This window comes from Apteryx rowi, unplaced genomic scaffold (genome assembly GCF_003343035.1).
Source record: "Apteryx rowi isolate R43461 unplaced genomic scaffold, aptRow1 scaffold_283, whole genome shotgun sequence".
Classification (NCBI taxonomy): domain Eukaryota; kingdom Metazoa; phylum Chordata; class Aves; order Apterygiformes; family Apterygidae; genus Apteryx; species Apteryx rowi.
Genome location: NW_020449230.1, coordinates 1,026,130 through 1,046,451, shown reverse-complemented (window position 1 = coordinate 1,046,451; position 20,322 = coordinate 1,026,130). Strand labels below are relative to the sequence as shown.

General features: G+C 41.6%; 1 protein-coding gene across 1 annotated transcript; it reads left to right on the top strand.

Annotated features, from left to right (window-relative positions):
• Positions 1–2,539: 2,539 nt before the first annotated feature.
• LONP1 (lon peptidase 1, mitochondrial) lies at positions 2,540–20,313 on the top strand. The gene is made up of 17 exons (XM_026068922.1): positions 2,540–2,647; positions 3,089–3,208; positions 5,810–6,038; positions 6,587–6,648; positions 7,263–7,392; positions 7,824–7,907; positions 8,549–8,769; positions 10,339–10,477; positions 12,014–12,192; positions 13,403–13,490; positions 14,737–14,859; positions 15,612–15,728; positions 16,026–16,166; positions 16,252–16,417; positions 17,435–17,643; positions 18,702–18,866; positions 19,927–20,313. Exons 2-17 carry the CDS (start codon positions 3,132–3,134, stop codon positions 20,089–20,091), a joined length of 2,295 nt encoding a protein of 764 aa, XP_025924707.1. The 5' UTR covers positions 2,540–2,647; positions 3,089–3,131; the 3' UTR covers positions 20,092–20,313.
• The last annotated feature ends 9 nt before the right edge of the window (positions 20,314–20,322 follow it).

Below are 20,322 nucleotides of genomic sequence, written 5' to 3'. Positions count from 1 at the left end.
GCTGGGGGCCTCGCGGCTGGTTTGGCAGCTGATCACCGAACGGGGCTGTGCCTGGCCCTGGCCGTTAGCCGTTGAACTGAAGAGTGCTGTGAGCTTGTCTCCTGACTGCAGGTGATGCTAGGGGTGCTTGTCTTGTCAAAGCCTTATTCTTCATCTTTACGGTGGTTTTTTGTTTGTTTKTTTTTTGTTGTTGTTATTTTTATGTTCTTGTTTGTTTGTTTGTTTTAACACAAAGCACTCGAGAAGATAGCAGGATGTGTCGTGCTTCAGGACGTTCCGCTGCTTAGCGTAGCGCTTCCAACTGTATAGCCCGAGTCTTGGAATATTGTTTTCCCTCGGGATAGTTATGAGCTTCRGGATTCGTCAGCATTGCATCAGTCTCTAGCAACGCTTTCGTCAGGCAAGGGCTGTGATCCGTGCTGGGACGCTTTGAGAGTTCACTGTGCTTGGCGCGTTCCTTTGCTCAAGGTTAAGCACATGTGTCCCTGAATTAGCTTTGTGGGCTTGCGTCGTAGTGTCAAGAAGAGCGATCTCTGTGAAGGCAGAAATCTGTGAGCTGCAGGGTGGAGGCACGTGTTCAGTTTATAGAAACTCCCCTCTTGAGGAGAGGGTGCTTAGACAGACTTGGGATGGTAATCTTAAAGTTTCAAAGCAAGATCTCTACTCTCTGTCCCCCTGCATTTCATTTGGAGAGACATAAATTTGAACTTTGTGTGACTTGAGCTCACAGGACAGAAATGCTCCCCCCTAGTCTTTGTCTAGCAAGGAAGACCAATACTTGGCTTTTTTTGTGTGGGTATATTCAGTTCTGCTTTTTTGGGTGGTCATGTCAGATTTTGAACCTTGTGTCTTTAGTGCAGACTTACTACTTGAACAGCTTTAGGCTTTGATTAGAGAAATTAGTGCCACCATTGGGGTCTGTAGTACATAAGAGGAGGAGAGGAACTGATTAGGAGAGTCAGGCCTTACATCAAAATGTCAGTGTTCTGGTCCAGGATGCTTAGTAAAAAAAAWATATATATATAGGACTGAATAAGATGCAATAAAACATGAAGCTTATATTAACTGTGTATTTGTGGTTATGTGTTTCTTAGAACTAATGCGGATATGGGGGTATGGCATTTTCTGAGAATCAATAAAATGTACTGATAACAAGAATCCTTTGCATGTTCTGATGTGTTATTTACTCCTTAGTGCTAAAGCCATAAAGTGTAGAACTCCCACTCTGATGGAGTTTGGAGTTGAGCAGTGTGGAAACTAGTTAAATGTGCTTCCTTTGGACAATGTCTTCACCCTTCTGCCCCAGGCCTTGTTTCTTCTGTAGAAGCTTTCCTTCCTCTGCCCCTGCCATCCTGAGCGGTACAGCTCATGTCCATCACTTTGAAGGACACTCAGTATTGGGAGCRTGTAACAGCAGAATTCACAAGGAGATATTTTCTCAGTCACTGATGTCTTGACCAGCTGGGATACCAATTGCAGTGGTGCTGGGATATCTGCCAGGGCCAAATTTGTGGCATCTGCAGAGCAGAAGGGAATAAGAAGGCAAAGCAGGAAGAAATACTGGCTGGGACTCTAAGCAGGGACTAGGATGGGCTTGTGGGTGTAGGAGAGGTTTGAGCAGAGGGGGCTTTGGATAAGAGGATTTGAAGAAGGACAGGGTGGGCAGACTTTGGGCGGTTGGTGRGGGAGGCTACACTAGCTACCCAGCAGGAGTGGAGAGGTGGGACGCAGGTGTGGAAGGGGAGGGGAACATCATCACATGGAGCAGGAATCTGGGTTAATACTGCCCTTTTCAAGGAAACACATTGCCTCCTACCTCATGACTTGGTACAGGACCTGTCATGATGCTTGTAAACTACATTTTATGAAAAGTGCCTAAAGTTAACAGGTAGAAAAATGTCTTGGATCTTGATCTGACTTGTAGAGTTTTTTTGGCTTTGTGATGTTATATAAAAATCTACAGACCTTCAACAGTGATATTAGTAATTCTTACAAAGTGTCATTCAAGTGACTGGAAGGTTCTTGCTCATAAGATTCGTGCAGATTAGGGCCCAATTTCTTCCTCTGCCCTCAAGCTGTAGTTTTCAGGGAGATCTGCCAATTTTCTACACTATGAAAAGGACAAACATCTTTGCATAATATTAATTTCTGGATTTTTTTTAAAAAAAATTTTTTTTGCTAATGTTGCTTCAGTCCTGGCTGTGGTATCTTTTGAGTGAAACAAGTCTGATTAACGCTACCATGATATGTGTATCTAGAAGGAGGTGAACTGGAAGAGTGAGGTTTTAAATTTTCTGTGTATGCAAAGCCAAAAACTGCACCATAATGTTTTATATCCTACTTGCTTATTTTGAGAAAGGTAATTTGTCTTAAATACTCAGTTTCATATTTCTCTAATATTTTTCCCATTTTGTACCCTAATGAGAGCAAGACTAGAATGAACCCAGGTTAGCTCCCATAATTCAGTCATAGAGTTCCCGCAGAAGTGTGGCTGTAGACAATGCGAGTGTGAAGTTTTTGAAAATCCACCTCTGACTTTGAACTTATTGTTGTCCTAGGTAAAAAATAAGAAGCTGGTTGAGCTGTTGAGGAGGAAAGTTCGTCTTGCCCAGCCTTATGCTGGTGTCTTTCTTAAAAAGGATGATAAGTAAGTTGTCTCCTAATATTTTTCAATATAAGGTCTTTCCATGACTAGGCTGAATTTACACTAAAAGCTGTGATTTGAAATTCTCTGCCTTAGACAGTAATACAGAAATTGTGTATAGGCAGGGTTCAGACCATCCTCTCACTTTGACAGCTTTTGTTCCCACCACAAGCACTGCTAGGGGCTTAAGTCTTGCTGCAGGAAAGCCTGTTGTTATTTGGGAGGGGGATGAAGCATCCAGATGGTTGAGTGACTTGAAAACAGGACATGTGGTGGTAACAGGGGGGATAAAGTGAATGTCTTTGCTCCTTAAGCCAGTCTAAAGTTTTGCAGCCAGTGATTGTTTCTTCTTTTTTCAATCGTACCTCCTTTCTCAAGAACATCTTTCTTGGTATTCTGAATATCCTCCTTTCTGAATATCTACTCTAATTCTTCTCTCGATAGCAATGAATCTGATGTGGTGGAGAATCTGAATGAAATCTACCAGATGGGGACTTTTGTGCAAATCCATGAAATGCAGGACCTTGGAGACAAGTTGCGTATGATAGTCATGGGGCACCGAAGGTAATTACCTGTACTTCAGATGCATCTCATCACGCTTCTTTATAAACACTTATAAATGCCTTTTATCATCTTCACCACCTGCATGCAGTTTCACAAGCAAAATGAAGCTGTGTGGTGCTGTCTCTCCTGTACTGCGCAGCAAAACTTACCTTTTTTTTACTACAATGTATTTTGATTGGTGCCCTGCTGCTCCAGCCCCAATACTGCGCATGCAAAAGTTGTTAGTGGCAGACAGTCAGTGTAGTTGAGGTCTTACTATTTTATATGTGGTCCCCTGCAAGAGATAAGAGCTTTATCCTGCAAGTAATGGCGATTAGCCTGTGATGTGGGCATCTGCTACAACACAAGATTTTTTTTGGACTCTGAATTGGCAGCCTGGACAGATAGCTTAGTTAAAGGCTATTGCAGTTCCTGGGTGTTTGTCTAGTACTTGTCTTTAGTGATGGAACCTTTTAAGCCAATGGAGAGGGCAAGATTTTGAACCCTTTCTAGGGATCTGTGGGTCATAGGCGGTACTGAAAATGTCTGACATGAAGTTGTGTAGCAACAGCCAAAATTCAGAAAGGTTTAAAAACGGTAACACAGAGAGTAACTCTTTGGAAGGTGATTATGCCGTGTTATCTAACCTATCGCTTTTAGGGATTAATGCTCAGTTAATTGTTGTGGGACATTTTGTGGGTTTGATCTCTTTCAACAATAATGCAAGAAATCTCTTTGCGTAATTGACTGAAAAAAATTCAAATGTGTAGGTATAGAATGACTTCAAGGTCCTTTATCCATGTAGTATGTAATATTTAGTATTACAGTAAATAACGCGGCAGATGTGGCGAAAGGAGAGAAATCGATCACTGAGAATCAGGAAAACTAAGGAAGCAGAACAGCGCGTCTAGAATGAAGGAGAAACAGTGAACTTCCTTTTCAGCAAGGACACGATAGACAAGAGGGTGTGAATCCGGATCAGAATTGTTGATTCATGTAGCTGGAGAAACTGTCTGCCCGAGCAGACATGCTAACACTGATGCTTATTAATTGTTCTGTCCGTGTTCTGCAACTTGTCACTGGGAATTCATATAGTCTGTGACACTGAGCTTTGTGTGTGTGTTCAACAAAATCAGATTTATGATGTTTTCTTTAAATCATTAGAAATCTGATTTTTGTGGTACCACAATTGGTTTAAGCTAACACAGCTTYGGGAAAAGGTGCTGTCAGCTGCCCTTGACCACTCATTCGCATCCCAGCTTTCCTCCTCCTTTTCAATGTCAATGCAGGTGTTTATGGAGCTGCATGATGGATCAGTGTGGGAACTGATGTGGGTTACAAATATTTAAGACACACAAATGGCTTTGTCCTGCCTGAGTAGCTGATCATAGCAGTCTCTTATAGTGTCCTTATCTGCAATCATCAGGACTACCTGACAGACAAAAATGGAGTGTTACTTAAACTGTAGAGTTGTACTGGAACCTGGTAAGGTGAAACAAAAATTCTTCATCTTGAAAAGATGAACACAGATAAGTTTTGTGGTACTTTTAGCTGGAAATAAAACTCTTCCATCCTGTCAGTAGAAGTTAAAAAAAGACTAAATCTTCCATGTGTTTTATTGTAATCCTGGAGATATACTCTTACCTGTGTGAATGTCTTTAATCAGAGCTTGAGGGAGCAAATGGAAATGATACAATCAGAAACAGAAGATGAGTTTTAGAAGTGGAGGATTTTAGTTGTAATGGTCTAAGAATACAAGCAAGGTCAACTTAGTAATATATTTATTAGATTAGTGTTACTGTTGGAGGAAAGACAAGCTTTAGAACACTGTTGGTCACAAAGTGAGCTTAAAAACTTAGGTGAGGGACTGAACTTGAATCCAAGCATTTTCAGGAGGAGCCCAAAAGAATTTTGAGCTGATACTCAATCCCTTTGTACGTGTCCCACATTGGACATGAAATTATCAGGAACATGGTGAGGATACACTGAGGAGTAAAAGATATTCCGAGACTCCAGTGCCATATCCAGTACTGAAAGAACCTTTTGGGGTTCATTTGAATTATCTCAGTGCAGAGGGAATACTAGGAGGTGTCTCTGCTCAAGCATGTTTTAACATGCCCGTTCCTTTGACTCTCCACTTAATGTCACCAAACAGAATCTAAATACGTATCAGTTTGGCACCTTGAGAGCAGCTAAGTATAGTCTGTTCCTCTCCTTCCAAGTAGGATCAAGTAGGACTCCCATGGATTTTTCCAGCTTTCTGATTTCATTGGAGAAACCTAACTTGATAAACAAAAGCTACAGAGCAGAGACATAAGGAGGCTAATTCAGTGGTCAGTTAACTTTTGGGTTTTTGTGCTGTAACTTACTCGTTCTAGATTTATGTAATAAATCCCATCAGTATCTACTGCTTGATTATTGCTGTTTTACTAAGTTGAGCCTTATTTTGACAAAAATTACTAAAAGCTAAATCTAGTCAAAATACGTAAAATCATCTGTCATTTTTGTTGACATTTGGTATTTTAGTTTACTCAAAATACAACTTAGACTCTTCGTGCTTGAGAGCTGAAGTCAGGTATAGCGGAGGAGGATTGATTGTAGCTGGTTTCTCTTGGCTTTCAGGATTCGAATAAACAAGCAACTAGAGGTTGAGCCTGAGGAGTCTGAGAACAAACAGAAAATTAGAAGGAAACAGAAGCGCTCTAAGAAAGAGGCTGAAGAAGAGCCTGGAGCAAAGGACCAAGCTGTGGAAGTGATACTAGAGCCTGTGGCTTCTTCCTCGCAGGAAATTCTCATGGTGGAAGTAGAGAATGTGGTTCATGAAGATTTTCAGATCACAGAAGAGGTTAAAGTAAGTAAATTAATCATCCAAGCCAGGGCCTGTCCTGTAGAGTAGCATCTATATTTCTTGCTTAAAAGGAAGAGTTCTAAAATCAAGCTCAAATTTCAGGCTTCAGACGATCTGCTTCACGTAATCCCCTTGTGCAGTGATTGTGAGAAAATAATGACTTTTCATTACGGCATTCAATTCCTTAGAATTAGTCACTTCAAAAAATTGATGAATGCAGAGATTGGGCTATGCTTATAGCTGTGTAATATCCTCTATCCAACTGAGCCTTTGCTCTGAGGTGGCTTGAGTGGTCCATCTGATCATATCTTCTGTCCAAGAAGCAGTTAAGCTTTGTGCATGTAGGAAGCCGCTCCGTAGCCCTTCTTGCGTTGCCTCTCCTCCCAGGTGCGAAGGAGGAGTAACTGCCCCAACACCAAGCACCATTACAGCATGCCTTCGGAAATGGGTGGCCAGGGGCTGTATTTCTGGGCTGCCATGGTGGGGAGGTTTGTACTCAGGCCTTGTCCTTTTCCAGCCTTTTGTTGATTAAAACCTTGTTGTGTTAATAGGCACTTACTGCAGAAATTGTCAAAACAATCCGGGACATCATTGCCTTGAACCCCTTGTACAGGTATGTGTTTTCCATGCTGCCTGGCTTTGGGAATGATACTTTGTCAGTCACACTGGAGTAGCCTGAGATTTTCTTTTCCACCTGTCCTTTTGCTGTAACTAAGAAAAGGCACTTGCTTAATTTTTGCCTAGAATTTTGTTTTAGGATACAAGTTTTATCATCCTCTGTTAGAAATGGAGAGGAAACTTTGAAAACCTGATATGAAAACTTTGATATGAGATAGACAGCATCTGTGGCAGATGGTCTGGGTAAAAATGTACCTCACTGCAATTAAGTATCATCATCTGATCTATGTGATACGAGCATGGTAAGAGGCTCAGCATACTGAGACACACAGATCTTACGTAGGTGTTAGGAGAACACTTCCATATATTTGGGTTTATTTATCACTGATCATTCCCTTTAATTATCGAGCATTTTATGGATTTGTTACTGAGCACTGTCTGAGTCAAATTTAAAATATGAAATTGTTTTGTTATGAAATGGAGCTGTGTTTCATTCCTTCACCCTGTCATAACAAGTTAAATAGCTCTATAAGAATACCTTCTTATGAATGTAGCAATTCACTGTTTATTAATCTTTTAGGATTTTATTACCACTTTTTTTTTCTTCAGAGAGTCGGTACTTCAGATGATGCAGGCTGGACAACGTGTAGTAGATAATCCTATCTACTTGAGTGACATGGGTGCAGCATTAACAGGGGCAGAGTCACAAGAACTTCAAGACATCTTGGAAGAAACCAGTGTAAGATGAAGCTTTGAACTAAAGCTATACTAGCTGAATTAGAAGCATATCTGTCATATATCACGGCTTCTCTAGCAGCCTCAGTATAGAGGAGACCTTAGTACTACATTTGATGATAAATTAATATCAGTGACTAGATTCCAGTTGAAGGATGTATTAAGTAATTAATAACTTGCCTCCAGGGAAAGGCTGGATGCTCTGCATCTTTGGTGGCAAACAGTTGTCTTTCCCTGTTTGGTTCCATATTGCTAAACTGCTACACTGTTTGTCTTTCTACATCTGGATGCTGAAGCGTTAGAGAAAGTTTCTCGCAGCAAGAGCAACTTCCCAGGCAGCCTGTAGGAGCTTTTTATTTTGGATGATAACCTTTTGTGAGAAAGGCTAACAAGAGTACCGTGTCTGAAAACTTATTTTGTGTATTTTTTTTCCAGATTCCCAAACGGCTTTACAAGGCCCTTTCCCTCCTGAAGAAGGAATATGAGCTGAGCAAACTTCAGCAGCGCCTTGGAAGGGAGGTGAGTCTTTGAGTAGCACAGGCATTGCATGTATTTATACCATGTCCATTGTAATACTTAGTTTTGCCAATGAAGAATTATAAAGCAAGACAGTGGTATGTGCTCTAAAGGGAGAATATTATTTTAGACATAATATTTGATACTCTTCTTCCATTAGAAACGTTTGTAAAAGTAACGAGGTGAGGCTACAGCATCAGCTGCTGAAGTATGTGGAAGTTGTAGTTTCGTGCAAGTGGGCAAATCCTAGAGGACTGCAGTCTAGCATGCATCTATTTAAAAATGTGCTGCATTGTGGTATGTAATTGCAGTGTTATTTTAAAATACCCCCTGCTAACCACTGTGAACTGCAGTAATTCCTGACTGTTGTAGGTTTTAGTCAGATTACAATAACTGCATCAAAATTTCAATGCCACTTTGTGTTGAGCATATGCAATTTGGAAATAACTGAGACACGGTAAGATGACGCTTAGCAATGGTACAAATAGAGTCACTTTTTAGACTAGAATGTGCTGCAAATGAAGATTTCCAAGTTGTATTTTCAGTTCCTGAGAAGATCCAAAATGAGAAGTGTTTGGAAGCATTTGGTGTTTGAGGTGTAGTATCTGGAACAGAATAGATACCATATTTGTTGCTGCGTCTAGGTGGAGGAAAAGATCAAGCAGACTCATCGCAAGTATCTTCTCCAAGAGCAACTGAAGATCATTAAGAAAGAGCTAGGTCTGGAAAAAGAGGACAAGGATGCTATAGAAGAGAAATTCCGTGAGCGACTAAAGGAGCTGGTAGTGCCAAAGCATGTTATGGATGTGATTGATGAAGAGTTGAACAAGCTGAGTTTGCTGGATAATCACTCCTCAGAATTCAAGTGAGTGCATTGCTATATCCTCTGCTGTTAAGAATAGCTGGGAGAATGAGAAAAATCTACACAAAGCTGTGACGCCCATACATTAAGAGTTTCTTATCTCTTTCTGCCATAATGTTTTTCCTTGAATGTAGCATATGATCACATCCTTGTTGGTTTTTGAACATTTTAACTCTTTTCTTGCAGCTGAAAGCTGTGGTTAGGTACTGTGCAGTTCTTCCCTGCTCATGAAACATGCCATGATTGTTTCAGTCCTTAATTGGCTCTTCTCTCTTGTTCTTAACTGTTTTCATGAGAAGTGAGAGAAGAGAAGCTAGTTGCTAACACGTGACTTTGCCTAAGCTACGTGGACATCTCGCTTTGAGAAAAATCTTGATAGTCATATGCCAGAGGTAGGGGGGAAGGATCCCAGAGCATGCAACATATTGCAGCCTAAATCAGCTGATCATCACGGCAYGCTGAAGCCTCCTTGGGGAAACAAAGTTTTTGTTTTTGTTTTTGTTTTTTTTTTAAGTTTCATGGCCCAATCCAAACACTCAACAGTAGCACAGAGCTTGCAAGCAATCCTGCTTAGCTTCACACAGGAACAAGCCCAACACAAAAAATCATAGAGGAAATATGTCTGCAGAAGTCTAAGTTTTTGCAGGGTATGTTGGAGCTGCATTTTTTTCCCCCAAAAGTTAAAAGTATTTTCATGGCAAAAATAAAAACTTACCACAGGCATAAAGACTCTGCTCTGACTAATTTCAAATTTCCTCTTGTGAAGAGCAGTAGGGATAGTATACAATGGGGGAAAAAAATCTGTGTTTAACACTTTCCTTTTCACCAAAACAGGTGGGGTAGATTTTTTGATACATTTAAAAAAAAATTTATTTTCTATAATTTAAACAAGTCTGGGTTTTTTTTTGTTTTGTTTTCTTTTGTCATTGTTAAAATAGTAGTGCGGAAGTTACGGCAAAGTTGCAAGATATTTTCAAGTGCCTCCTAGTAGGAAGCAGCAGACATTCTTGATAGCTGGCGATACCAGACAGTGCTGATGGTGTTTATCTATTCAAGTCTAATTCCAGCATTGCTGTGCACACAGTAGGCGAAAAACTGGTCTTGCGTTCCAAGCTTCCTTGCTTCAGTACAGGCTGCTTTAATCTGTGCTGCAAATCTAGCTACGTGATCTGAAAACAAGGAAGTGCTGCTACACGGGGATGAACTTCAGTTATCAGGAGGCAAAGGAGTAGCGAGTAGGACTGACACTTGTTTCTTCCTACCACTCGCTGAGGGTGGGGTTCTACTCTTACTGCTGCCCCTTTCTGTGAAAGTTCAGCCTGGCATGTTTTACCCYCCCTAGTTTCCAGCAAAATCTCTGAAAACAGTTCTTGTGGGAAGGGGCAAGGAAATGAAGACCATAATCAAAGGTTAGCAATGACTGCCCAGATAATGATGGTCTTTGCTCTGTCTCCCTTCCGTGAGTACAGTTTATATCCCACTGGTTTTGGATGAGGTGGTTTTTTTTAAGGCAGTGGAGGAAGGAGTGGCCTGGTTGTTGTCAAATCACTCTCATTTGCGTATTTTTGTTAGTGTTACACGGAACTACTTGGACTGGCTGACATCCATCCCGTGGGGAAAGTGCAGCGAGGAGAACCTGGAGCTGACCCGAGCCCAGGCAGTTCTGGAGGAGGATCATTATGGAATGGATGATGTAAAGAAGCGAATCCTGGTAAGGCAGGAATGGGCAGAGCACCCCCCTTCTTACCCTGTTTGGCATCAGGCAGTTGGGCGGTTTCAAGCTTGTGGCTCTCCATTGGGTTTGTATTAATTCATGGATCAAGCAGGAAGCCAAAGCCATAGGAATATTTTTGTGATCAATTAATGTGTTTAACTGCCAACGCAATCCCAGTCCTGGCAGGATTTGTATCATTTTGGGAGAGAAGGTAGGTGCAGGTACTGACCCTGTGTTAAGGAAACAAATTGCAGTAAGAGTTTAGCAATTTGGTGAAGCAGTTGAGTTTAGCTGGCCTTCAACTTGACCTAGGTGCCATTTCCCTTAAAAGAATGTTATGGCAGTTTCTCTTACTGTTCCCACATGCTGTATCTGTGCAGAGTTATCCCCTAGTGTTATCTGGGGGATAACACTGATGAGAGCTTAGGCTGCCTCAGTAATCACTGTACAGAGAAACAGAGGTCAGACAGGCACCTCCTAAACAACAGTAAGATATTGATATGCATAATGGATAGTAAACTTAGACATACTGGAATTTTTCTTTTGTTGAATTATTTTGTTCATGAAATGTGTCTTCTCTCTGACCCCCAAAGGGGGATTTGACCAGCAGCGCCAAAAGCTTGTGACTCAGTCCTGCTGTCTAATTTAATATTTTGAATGATTTACAATAAGCCTGTTGCACACTAGCAAGCAGGTAATCCCTTYTGAATATCATGTTGCTTGTCAGCACTATTCATGCTGATTAGGCCCAACCATTATACAGAAATGGACTGAGTTGCATCATGCAGGTCTGCAGCTTTGATTAYGGATGTGGCTAATTCCATGCAGTGGAGATTTCCTCAGCTGTGGCAGTACAAGCAAGGCTGACAATTTTAAGGCGCTTAAGGCTCAAACCTGTGTAGATACTTTTAATTAGATAAGTGCTATTATCTTTATATAGTCTTGCTTTGGAGTCCGATAGCTGTAGGTGGAAAATACCTAGGCACAAATACATGCTTGCTGAATTACCGGCTTCTTAGAGCACAACTGCATTTCTTTGCCCATGCACACAATGATTCCTCTGCTGTAAGGGCATGAGCAAATGAGGTGTCAGTTCTGAATCTTTTGATTTCTCAACTGCTGAGTGTTGTTTGAGGGCTGCCAAACATAGTATTGTGACAAGATAAGAGTTTAACCTAGTGAAGAAGTGGTGCAACAGGAGAGGTTTGCATATAGCTTGAGAGAATCAGGAGAGCTAGGAAGGCTGGGAGAGGGACTACAGCTCTGTCTTCTCACTTCATCCAAAACAGCAAGGGGAGAGAGACACAGACAGCTCCCACCAGTTACATCAGTACAGAGCAAAGGATCTAGGGACAACCAAGTGTGTAAATAACCAGAAGTAGTGCACTTGTCCTTGCTTAGCTTCTCCCCAACTTCTTTGAGGAGCAATTTTGTGTGATGCTTGTTTTGTAAGCGTCACCTGACCTGATAACAAGTATGCTTTGATGTTGCTGGAGTTGCCCTCTGCTCAGTTCCGGTGCTCCTGTTCTGCAGGAATTTATAGCAGTCAGCCAGCTGCGAGGATCCACCCAAGGGAAGATTCTTTGTTTTTATGGACCCCCTGGGGTTGGCAAGACCAGCATTGCCCGCTCCATTGCCAGAGCCCTGAATAGAGAGTACTTCCGCTTCAGTGTTGGAGGGATGACTGATGTGGCAGAAATAAAAGGACACAGGTCAGTGTAACTTGAGCAGTTTCTCTTTCCAGCAATTTTTACTAATGTTGTCAAAATAAGAACCTAACTGAAGTTGAACAACGTGCGTAATTCAATGTCAGCTCTGCCAACTCTCGCTGCCAGGAGTTGGGGTATAGGAAGAGGTGAAAATGATGGCAAAGGGAGGAGTTACACATAATCATGTTGACATCTCTGAGTGCATCATACTCCCTGCTGCTTGTGTACGCTTATGGGAGATCTTAAAGCTGTGTAAGCTACCAAAAACATTGAACTTTGCAAAATGCTAATTCACGTCTGTCTATAAATGCCAGTACTAGAGAATGATGATAGTTTGAACAAGGTCATTCAGATGTATTCATGTGTAATTCAGAGCTGGTCTCCGAACCAGGAGGGGAAGTGCTGCATGACAAAAACTTCAGAGTAAGAACGTTCATGGGACTAATAAGAAGCAGCAAATACAAAAATCGGTAAATCAGGCCCTGCCAGGGATTTGTTTTCCTTCCACATACATCTTAAAACAAAACTAGTAATGCTCTCACACTAGTAAGAAGAGTTGCTGTTTTGCAGCGTGAATTGAACTTGTGAGGCTCTGCCCCATATGATACAGAAGCAAGGAGAGACATTTTAAATACTGTCCAGGATGTTCTCTGCTCTGTGCTGAGTGCGTGGCTTTGTCTCCTGCCAGTCACGCCAGGAGGCCTGAGTTCATTCAGTTACGTTCTTGCTCTGCATCTGCCTGCTCCTGGACACTAGCTGCCTCTGGCGAAAGATTGTTTTGCTGTAACCAGTATATTCCTTTAGTATGCTTTTTGGTTCACGCTGATTTTTTTTTTTTCCCCTTTTTCTGCCTACCAACTGATGGAATGAAACATTCTCTCTTTTAGCCTTTCTTTACCCCAAAAGAACAAATAACTATTCATCACTCTGTTCTCAGCGCTAACTCTTGCTTCCCTCTCATTTAAAAGGAGTTGAAACTAAAGCTAAAAACTGCAGTTCAGGAGTATTATGTGAAAATTTAAATCTAATCTCTGCTAGAAAGAAACTTGATGGGTCTTGGTGCCTTGGTATGGTAATGGAGAGTTTGATAGATGTAAAAGAAATCTTGACTAGCTTCCCAGCAGGATATACCTATTTCATCAGTACATGTTATGTTGTGTGATGTGTGCTGTATTTTACAACTCTTCCCTAAATACAGTTTCTGATAAAACAGGAGGACATATGTTGGAGCAATGCCAGGAAAAATCATCCAGTGTCTGAAGAAGACTAAGACAGAGAACCCACTTATACTGATTGATGAGGTGATATATCTTGTCTTCTAGATTTTGCTCTTAAAAGCATAGGTATCAATTCTTGGCCCTGATAGGAGAGGTGCAGCTGTAATGTTCCTAAAAGTCCCACGTTTTGTTGACTTTAAAATGAGGATGAGCTCTGAAGGTCTTTGGGCAACAGTGACACCATAGACCTTTGTCGTCTTTTCCTATAACAGATTTCTATTTTTATATTTCATTTGTGTCCTTCCTATTAAATTTTGGCTGTTTGGATCATGTGGATCCTAATAGTGCTGACTGCGTATCCAAAGGCCAGCTATTGTGCACCCTAGGTGTGGACACTATTGTGCGCAAAAACACTATTGTCCATGTGATTATTAGAAATAGTCTCATGCCAGGTCTAAAGCAAGGCTGTAAGGAATAAGGTGCTTACAGTCTATTTCGAATCTGATTTGAGAATAAATAAGAGACGGGGCTACTAACCTATTGCTTTTGTGGAAAAGCAAATAAGGACAGAATATAAGAGCGGGTGATCACTCGGGTCAGACCAAAGGTCCGTCTAACCCACTGTATGCAGTGTCTGAAAATGACCAACAGCAAGTGCCTTGGGAAGGGTATGGGAGCAAGAAATGGGGTGATGATTTGCAAGGTAATGAAACATGTAGCTCATGGCACTGTTATTTCAGTGGTGTTGGTGAGGGGCCTTATATTTGCCGTAGTAGCACATTGCATTATATTAGTCCAGTAAACTCCACTCTTTTTGGGGGGAGAAGTGATGGAGAGTGACCTGTTGTGAGCTGTCCTCTTTCCTAGGACATGGACACAACTGAAAGCAATCAAGGCCACTGGCTGAGCTGTGATGAATGGCTGTGTGTAGGCACTTTGCACTTCGGGCAGTGAGGAGAGCATCTTAGCTTAAATATTATGGAAATGATGCAAGTTAGTACCCTGTAGTCCTCCCACTGTGGGATAGGTATTCTGGTCAGTGACCATAGCTCAGCTTGGCAAGCAGTAGCCCACTAATCCACAGTAACTCGCTTGCTTTTGATTTTGTGCACACTCCCTGAGATGTCATTGTGCTTCTCTACAACATTATAATCCTGTGTCTTGTCAGGTGTCACGTGCTCATGCTATGGGATAGCAGGGATTTGGCTGAATGTAGTGGCTATTTATGAACAAACGTGAAGATTTTGAAATAAAATCTTAAAAATCTTTGCATGAATCTTTGCATCATGGTGAGAAATTTCTCATAACATCTAAAATCTGTCTTCCATAGGTGGATAAAATAGGAAGGGGGTATCAAGGAGATCCATCCTCAGCCCTTCTAGAGTTGCTGGACCCAGAACAGAACTCTAACTTCTTGGATCATTACCTTGATGTTCCTGTGGATTTATCAAAGGTATTTCTCTCTTCTGCAGAGGTTGTGGAGCTAGAATGTATAAATGTGTATCAGTGTAGAAATTTCCTCTCCATCAAAAGATGCTGAAGTTTTAGTCAGAGTTGGACAAATGGGACTGAGAAACTGGTGGTGTGGGGCAGATCTCAGGAGTTTGCTTAAACCCAAGTGTCTGTACATACTGAACATAATCACTAACATATGTCCTATAGCCTTGACTCCCTGCAGAATTAGGGACAGAGACACATGCTCTCAGCTAGAAAAGGCATGAGTTTGTTTTACATGATGATGGTCAGAGCTTGTATGAAGTGAGGTGACTTCATGCTGCTGTCAAGCTTTTTAATTAGGATGTCTTTAGCCACTGTTGTGCTTTCTGTGCAGCTTCCATTAATTGCAGAATTGATGGATTAGCAATATTTGTACATAATTTGGTTGCTCTGTGCTAACTTAGAAATAACTTGAAAGTGATATCTAGATCTCTCCAACTGCAAAGGCAAATAGTTTCCTGGTTCATGTCAGACCATTCAGATTTCCCAATTTGTGCTGTGTGTATTCCTAAACATTTGTTTTGGAGGTAGGAAACATCTTACTACATAGTTCTCAAATCCAAAGCTTTTCTTACGATTAAAAACTAGACTCCACAGATGAGCTTGCTCCAACCCCTCAGACAGAGAAACCCAGAACTGAGGCAATATTGCATGAAGTAGAGTGACAGGTTAATGAAAATGCCTAATAGGATCTTGTTATGCTTCCAGGTACTCTTTATTTGTACTGCTAATGTAACAGAAACCATTCCAGAGCCACTGCGAGATAGAATGGAAGTGATCAATGTATCGGGATATGTAGCAGAAGAGAAACTTGCAATTGCAGAGGTAAGAGAAACTGCTTCACTGATGCTCTGTGAACTACATCTAATAAAATGTTCTTAGCAGCTTCAGATTTACATATTTACACCCAATCCTGCCAACAAATATTAGGCATGTGGTATTTTGGACAGAGCTCCCTTGATTTGAACACCCAATTAAGACAATCCCAGCGCTCCCTAATGGACAGGGTGTGGACTCCAGAAAGCTGCACTGAATTATGCAAGAATGAAGCTGAGCGAATTGGAACAATCAGGCTGTTGTTACAAATACTAATGGAAAGATGTGGTGGACAATTTCTTTCAGAGGTACTTGGTCCCTCAAGCACGAGTTCTGTGTGGCTTGGATGAAAACAAAGCCAAAATCACATCAGATGTCCTGACTGTTCTCATCAAGCAGTACTGCAGAGAGAGTGGGGTGAGGAATCTGCAGAAACAAGTAGAGAAGGTGAGGGAACATTGTGTGTAACAGCAACCTCTGTGCTTCAGCCTTCTCAGCTTTTTCTGCAGAAACTAATTACTGTCTCACTCAGGTACTGAGGAAATCTGCCTATAAAATTGTGAGTGGAGAAGCAGAGATGGTCCAAATAACACCTGAAAACCTGCAGGACTTTGTAGGAAAGCCCATCTTCACTGTGGATAGAATGTATGAAACCACTCCTCCAGGTGTGGTGATGGGTCTGGCCTGGACAGCTATGGGTAAGACACTATGACTTTTGGGTGCATATTGTGCTTCCAGGAGAAATTTTTTCCCTTCTCCTACATTAAAGTGAAGCTGCTGGTTCCAAAAAGTACTAGCTGGAAAACCAAAATGTGTGTCTATATTTTCATATGTAGCATGGTAGTGCAGAAACTGAATTTTCTCTACTGAGCCCGTTGAAGTTCTTTTGCTAGCATTAGAAGAAGTAACTTCTGTGGCCTTTTAGATCCTGACTTCTTCCCTGAAGAAGGGACCCTCTTTCCTTTCCTCAGCCCTGGCTCACTTTGCCTTCAGGCAAGCATGTTGTCTTATGCTCCATACCAGATATGAACTGCATCCATTATGGACTGTAATGACTAAAAGCATAAACCTTTTTAGCAAGGAGAAATCCTGTCTGCTTCCTAAAAGCAGGAGGTGCTGTACTGACTTACGCTCAGTCTAATTGATTTTTGGGTAGAATTAAAATTCTGAAAGTAGTTAAGAGGAAAATGAGCAGTATAGTGGAGAAGGTAGACAGATATTTGAGCCTGGAAAGCAGAACTGCCCAGAAGTGTTTGGATAGCATGAGCTCTTTGAGAGATGCTGTCAGTAGTAACAAGTTTCAAAGGTCCTGATGACTTAGACAAGTCAGTAGTTAATCCAAATGCTTCCTTGGCTTTTGTGAGAAGCAGCCTGTTGCCAGCCAACCTCATCTTGTTCCTTTTTTGGCTATGAAGAGCCTGAAATCATTGCAAGAACTGCTAATTTCCACTGAGTAGTAGTTGCAGGTGTACTAGTGGAGTGATGTCCAAAGAAACAGCTAAATGGAAACTGTAAATACAGTGTTGTTGAAATTTCTAGCTAACCTTTCTGAAGGGATTTGGAGAGCTGCTTTCAACTGCTCTTTACCCAAGAGCTGGTGTCTCATCGGAGAGCCCTGGATCCMAAGTACTGACACTGCTGCTCCATCACCAGAATCCTCTGCTTTGATTTTCCTTGAACTTTTCTCAGGTTGTCWTTTTTCTTTTCTTTCTTAGGAGGTTCCACTCTGTTTGTTGAAACATCTCTGAGGCGACCCCAAAACAAGGAGGATAAGGATGGATCCCTCGAAATAACAGGGCAGCTGGGAGATGTGATGAAAGAGAGTGCCAAAATAGCTTACACATTTGCAAGAGCCTTTTTGATGCAGAAGGAACCCAGCAATGACTTTCTGCTGTCTTCCCATATCCACTTGCATGTGCCAGAGGTAAAGTGATGCAGAACTCGCAAAGCGTGCGTAGCAGCTAGGTTGGCCTGTTTCTCTAGATGTTAAGCAGGAAAGCACTTCATTTGTCCTTGCTTTGTGCAGAATGCCCTCTTTTAGCAATAACGCCAAGAAAAGAAGGCATTTTCTTCAGGATCCTGTGGAAGCTTTGTTACAAGTTGTTTCCATTCCTTTCTGTTGTGTGTGATGAGAATACAGGAGACTTGATAATGTAGTGAGAAGTCCCAGACTTTCATTGTAGGTGTTGACCCTGTTRTGCAGATCAGGAAACCCTGGCATAGGGATAAGCAGTTTTGGATAAAAGTTCATCTGTGACTATGAGGAAACCAAACTTTAGTTCTCTATGTTACCAGACATTCAGAAAGGCTTCAGTCRTTTACATATACTTGAATATATTACTCTGTGCTGTAATTCCCAGTCTGTATAAGGGCARTGATTGTGTTCTTCCAGTGTTTAGGACTGTGAGAGTAAATATATGCCACACTCAGAGGGGCTCATATTCTGTGGCAACAGGCTCTGGGCAGGTACTTTAGTGAAGACAGAGTTCTACAACTACTGTACCTAAACTCAGCTTCCAAACTATTGCATTCTTTAACCTAGTCCAGAGTTTCCTTATTGCAGCTTACTCTGTGTCCTTTGCCAAATTCCAAGAACTTCGTTGTTTTTTGAGTATTGATCTCCTGGAGGATCACACAGCAGTGGTGCAATCTCTACCCCTACTCCCTCTCAAGCATTTGTTTCTTCAGCCCTCACCTCAAAGATCTGTTTGTTCTCAGATAAATCCAGACTGTCACTGGTTTAGGCCTGGATTTTGGGGGGCTTTCTAAACTGAACAGTCTTTTCTGCCTTTAATGATTGGTATTTTTCAGTATTGTCCTCCACTATTTTGTGATTCTTGATGCTCTTGTCCCTTGTGATACTGATGTGTTACAGAGCTCTTCAAAGAAGGCAGTTGATACTTCATTCCAGCCTCTCCTTTGAATAAGTCAAAGGCAATGTTGTTGGGTGGGGTTTTTATTGTTTATTTTTTATTTTAACAGGGAGCAACCCCAAAGGATGGACCAAGTGCGGGATGTACTATAGTAACAGCTTTGCTATCGCTGGCCATGAATTGCCCAGTGAGACAGAAYGTGGCCATGACTGGAGAGGTGTCATTAACTGGAAAAATCCTTCCTGTTGGTGGAATAAAGGAGAAAACAATTGCGGTAAGAGCTTGCTCTTGTCTCTGTGCATTGGCTGGGGAGGAGAGCTGCGGCTTAGTCTCACTGGTGACAGGGACAACCAGAGCGATTCCTCCTTTAGTGGAAGGAGAGGCGGTAATTCAATAGATGCTATGGAGAAGTCTGCCAGGTTGAACATGGGAATCTTCCCTTTATCTGCAGCTGTGAGGAGAAGTGACTTCAGGCTGCATTCCAGGGGTGTCTATGTTGAACTAGTTAGTTACTAGACTAGTGGAATTAAGGGTGGAAGGGATCATCAGGTTGTATAAGCTGTCTTCTGTGTCAGTGTGTTGGGTATGGTCTAATAGTACATGCTGGAATAAAGCACCTGTTTAAGAAGGGCATCGGGTTTGGATTTGAAGGTTTCATAAGGTATCATCTTTAAGGCTCTGTTCCCTAGTTCTGACTTGAATTCTTCCAGCTTAAAATTTCATGCAGATACTCTTAACTTTTCTGTTTAGTTGGAAGGAACTTACTTTCASTGCCTGGCATTTCCTCCCTGTGAAGGTTCTTTGTACATCATAATCGAGTCACTTCTTAATTCTCTTTTATCTTAATAAGCTGAACAGACTGAGTTCTCTGAGGCATTCTCCCAAGCCCTGGATTTATAATGGCGTTTGGTTTTTGGTTACAACCCTTTGCAGTTTTCAGCGTTCTGTTTCAAGTACTGAATTTCTCACAGTCCTGTAGAAGGGATGCTGTGTCATGCATACTGGTATGGTGGACTGGTCTGATAAGCTATTGCTAATTCTTCCCAAAGTCCCACTAAAATACCTTCCRCTTCAGCTGTCCCTGCAGCTGAGAAGGGGAGACTGGAGAGTGTGTGTTTTGAAGGCTTGGGGAGACCTATATTATCCTTCCTCAGCGCAGCTTCTATAAGTAATGTCCTTATGGCTCTGAAGAACAGAGTAAAGCCAAATTATGCTTCTAAATAAATACATTTTCTTGTTCTCTTTCTGGRCTCTTAAAAGGAGAGAGTCTGTTTATAGTAACTAATGAATTTCTAGGACTGAACACACAGACTGTGTAACTTTGTTTCCCATAGGCRAAGAGAGCAGGTGTTACCTGTATCATTTTGCCATCAGAGAATAAAAAGGATTATTATGACCTTGCTGGATTCATTACAGAAGGACTAGAAGTGCATTTTGTTGAACACTACAAAGAGGTGTTTGATATAGCATTTTCAAAACTGGATTCTGCTGGAGGATGACCGTCRACAACCTAATGACTGAAAATGGTCTGTCCCTTAATGCTCTGCCTCAGCCCAGAAATGGARTGATGTGGGGACAATTGTGAATGGGACATAGAGCTATTGCTGCTGCGCAGCCACTGAAATGAATTATGGCTTTGGTAGAGTGAAGTATTTCTCACTGTTTAATATGGAATTATGACAAGTGAAGTATTTCCAATAAAATGAAATTCTGAARTTTTACCTAAGGAA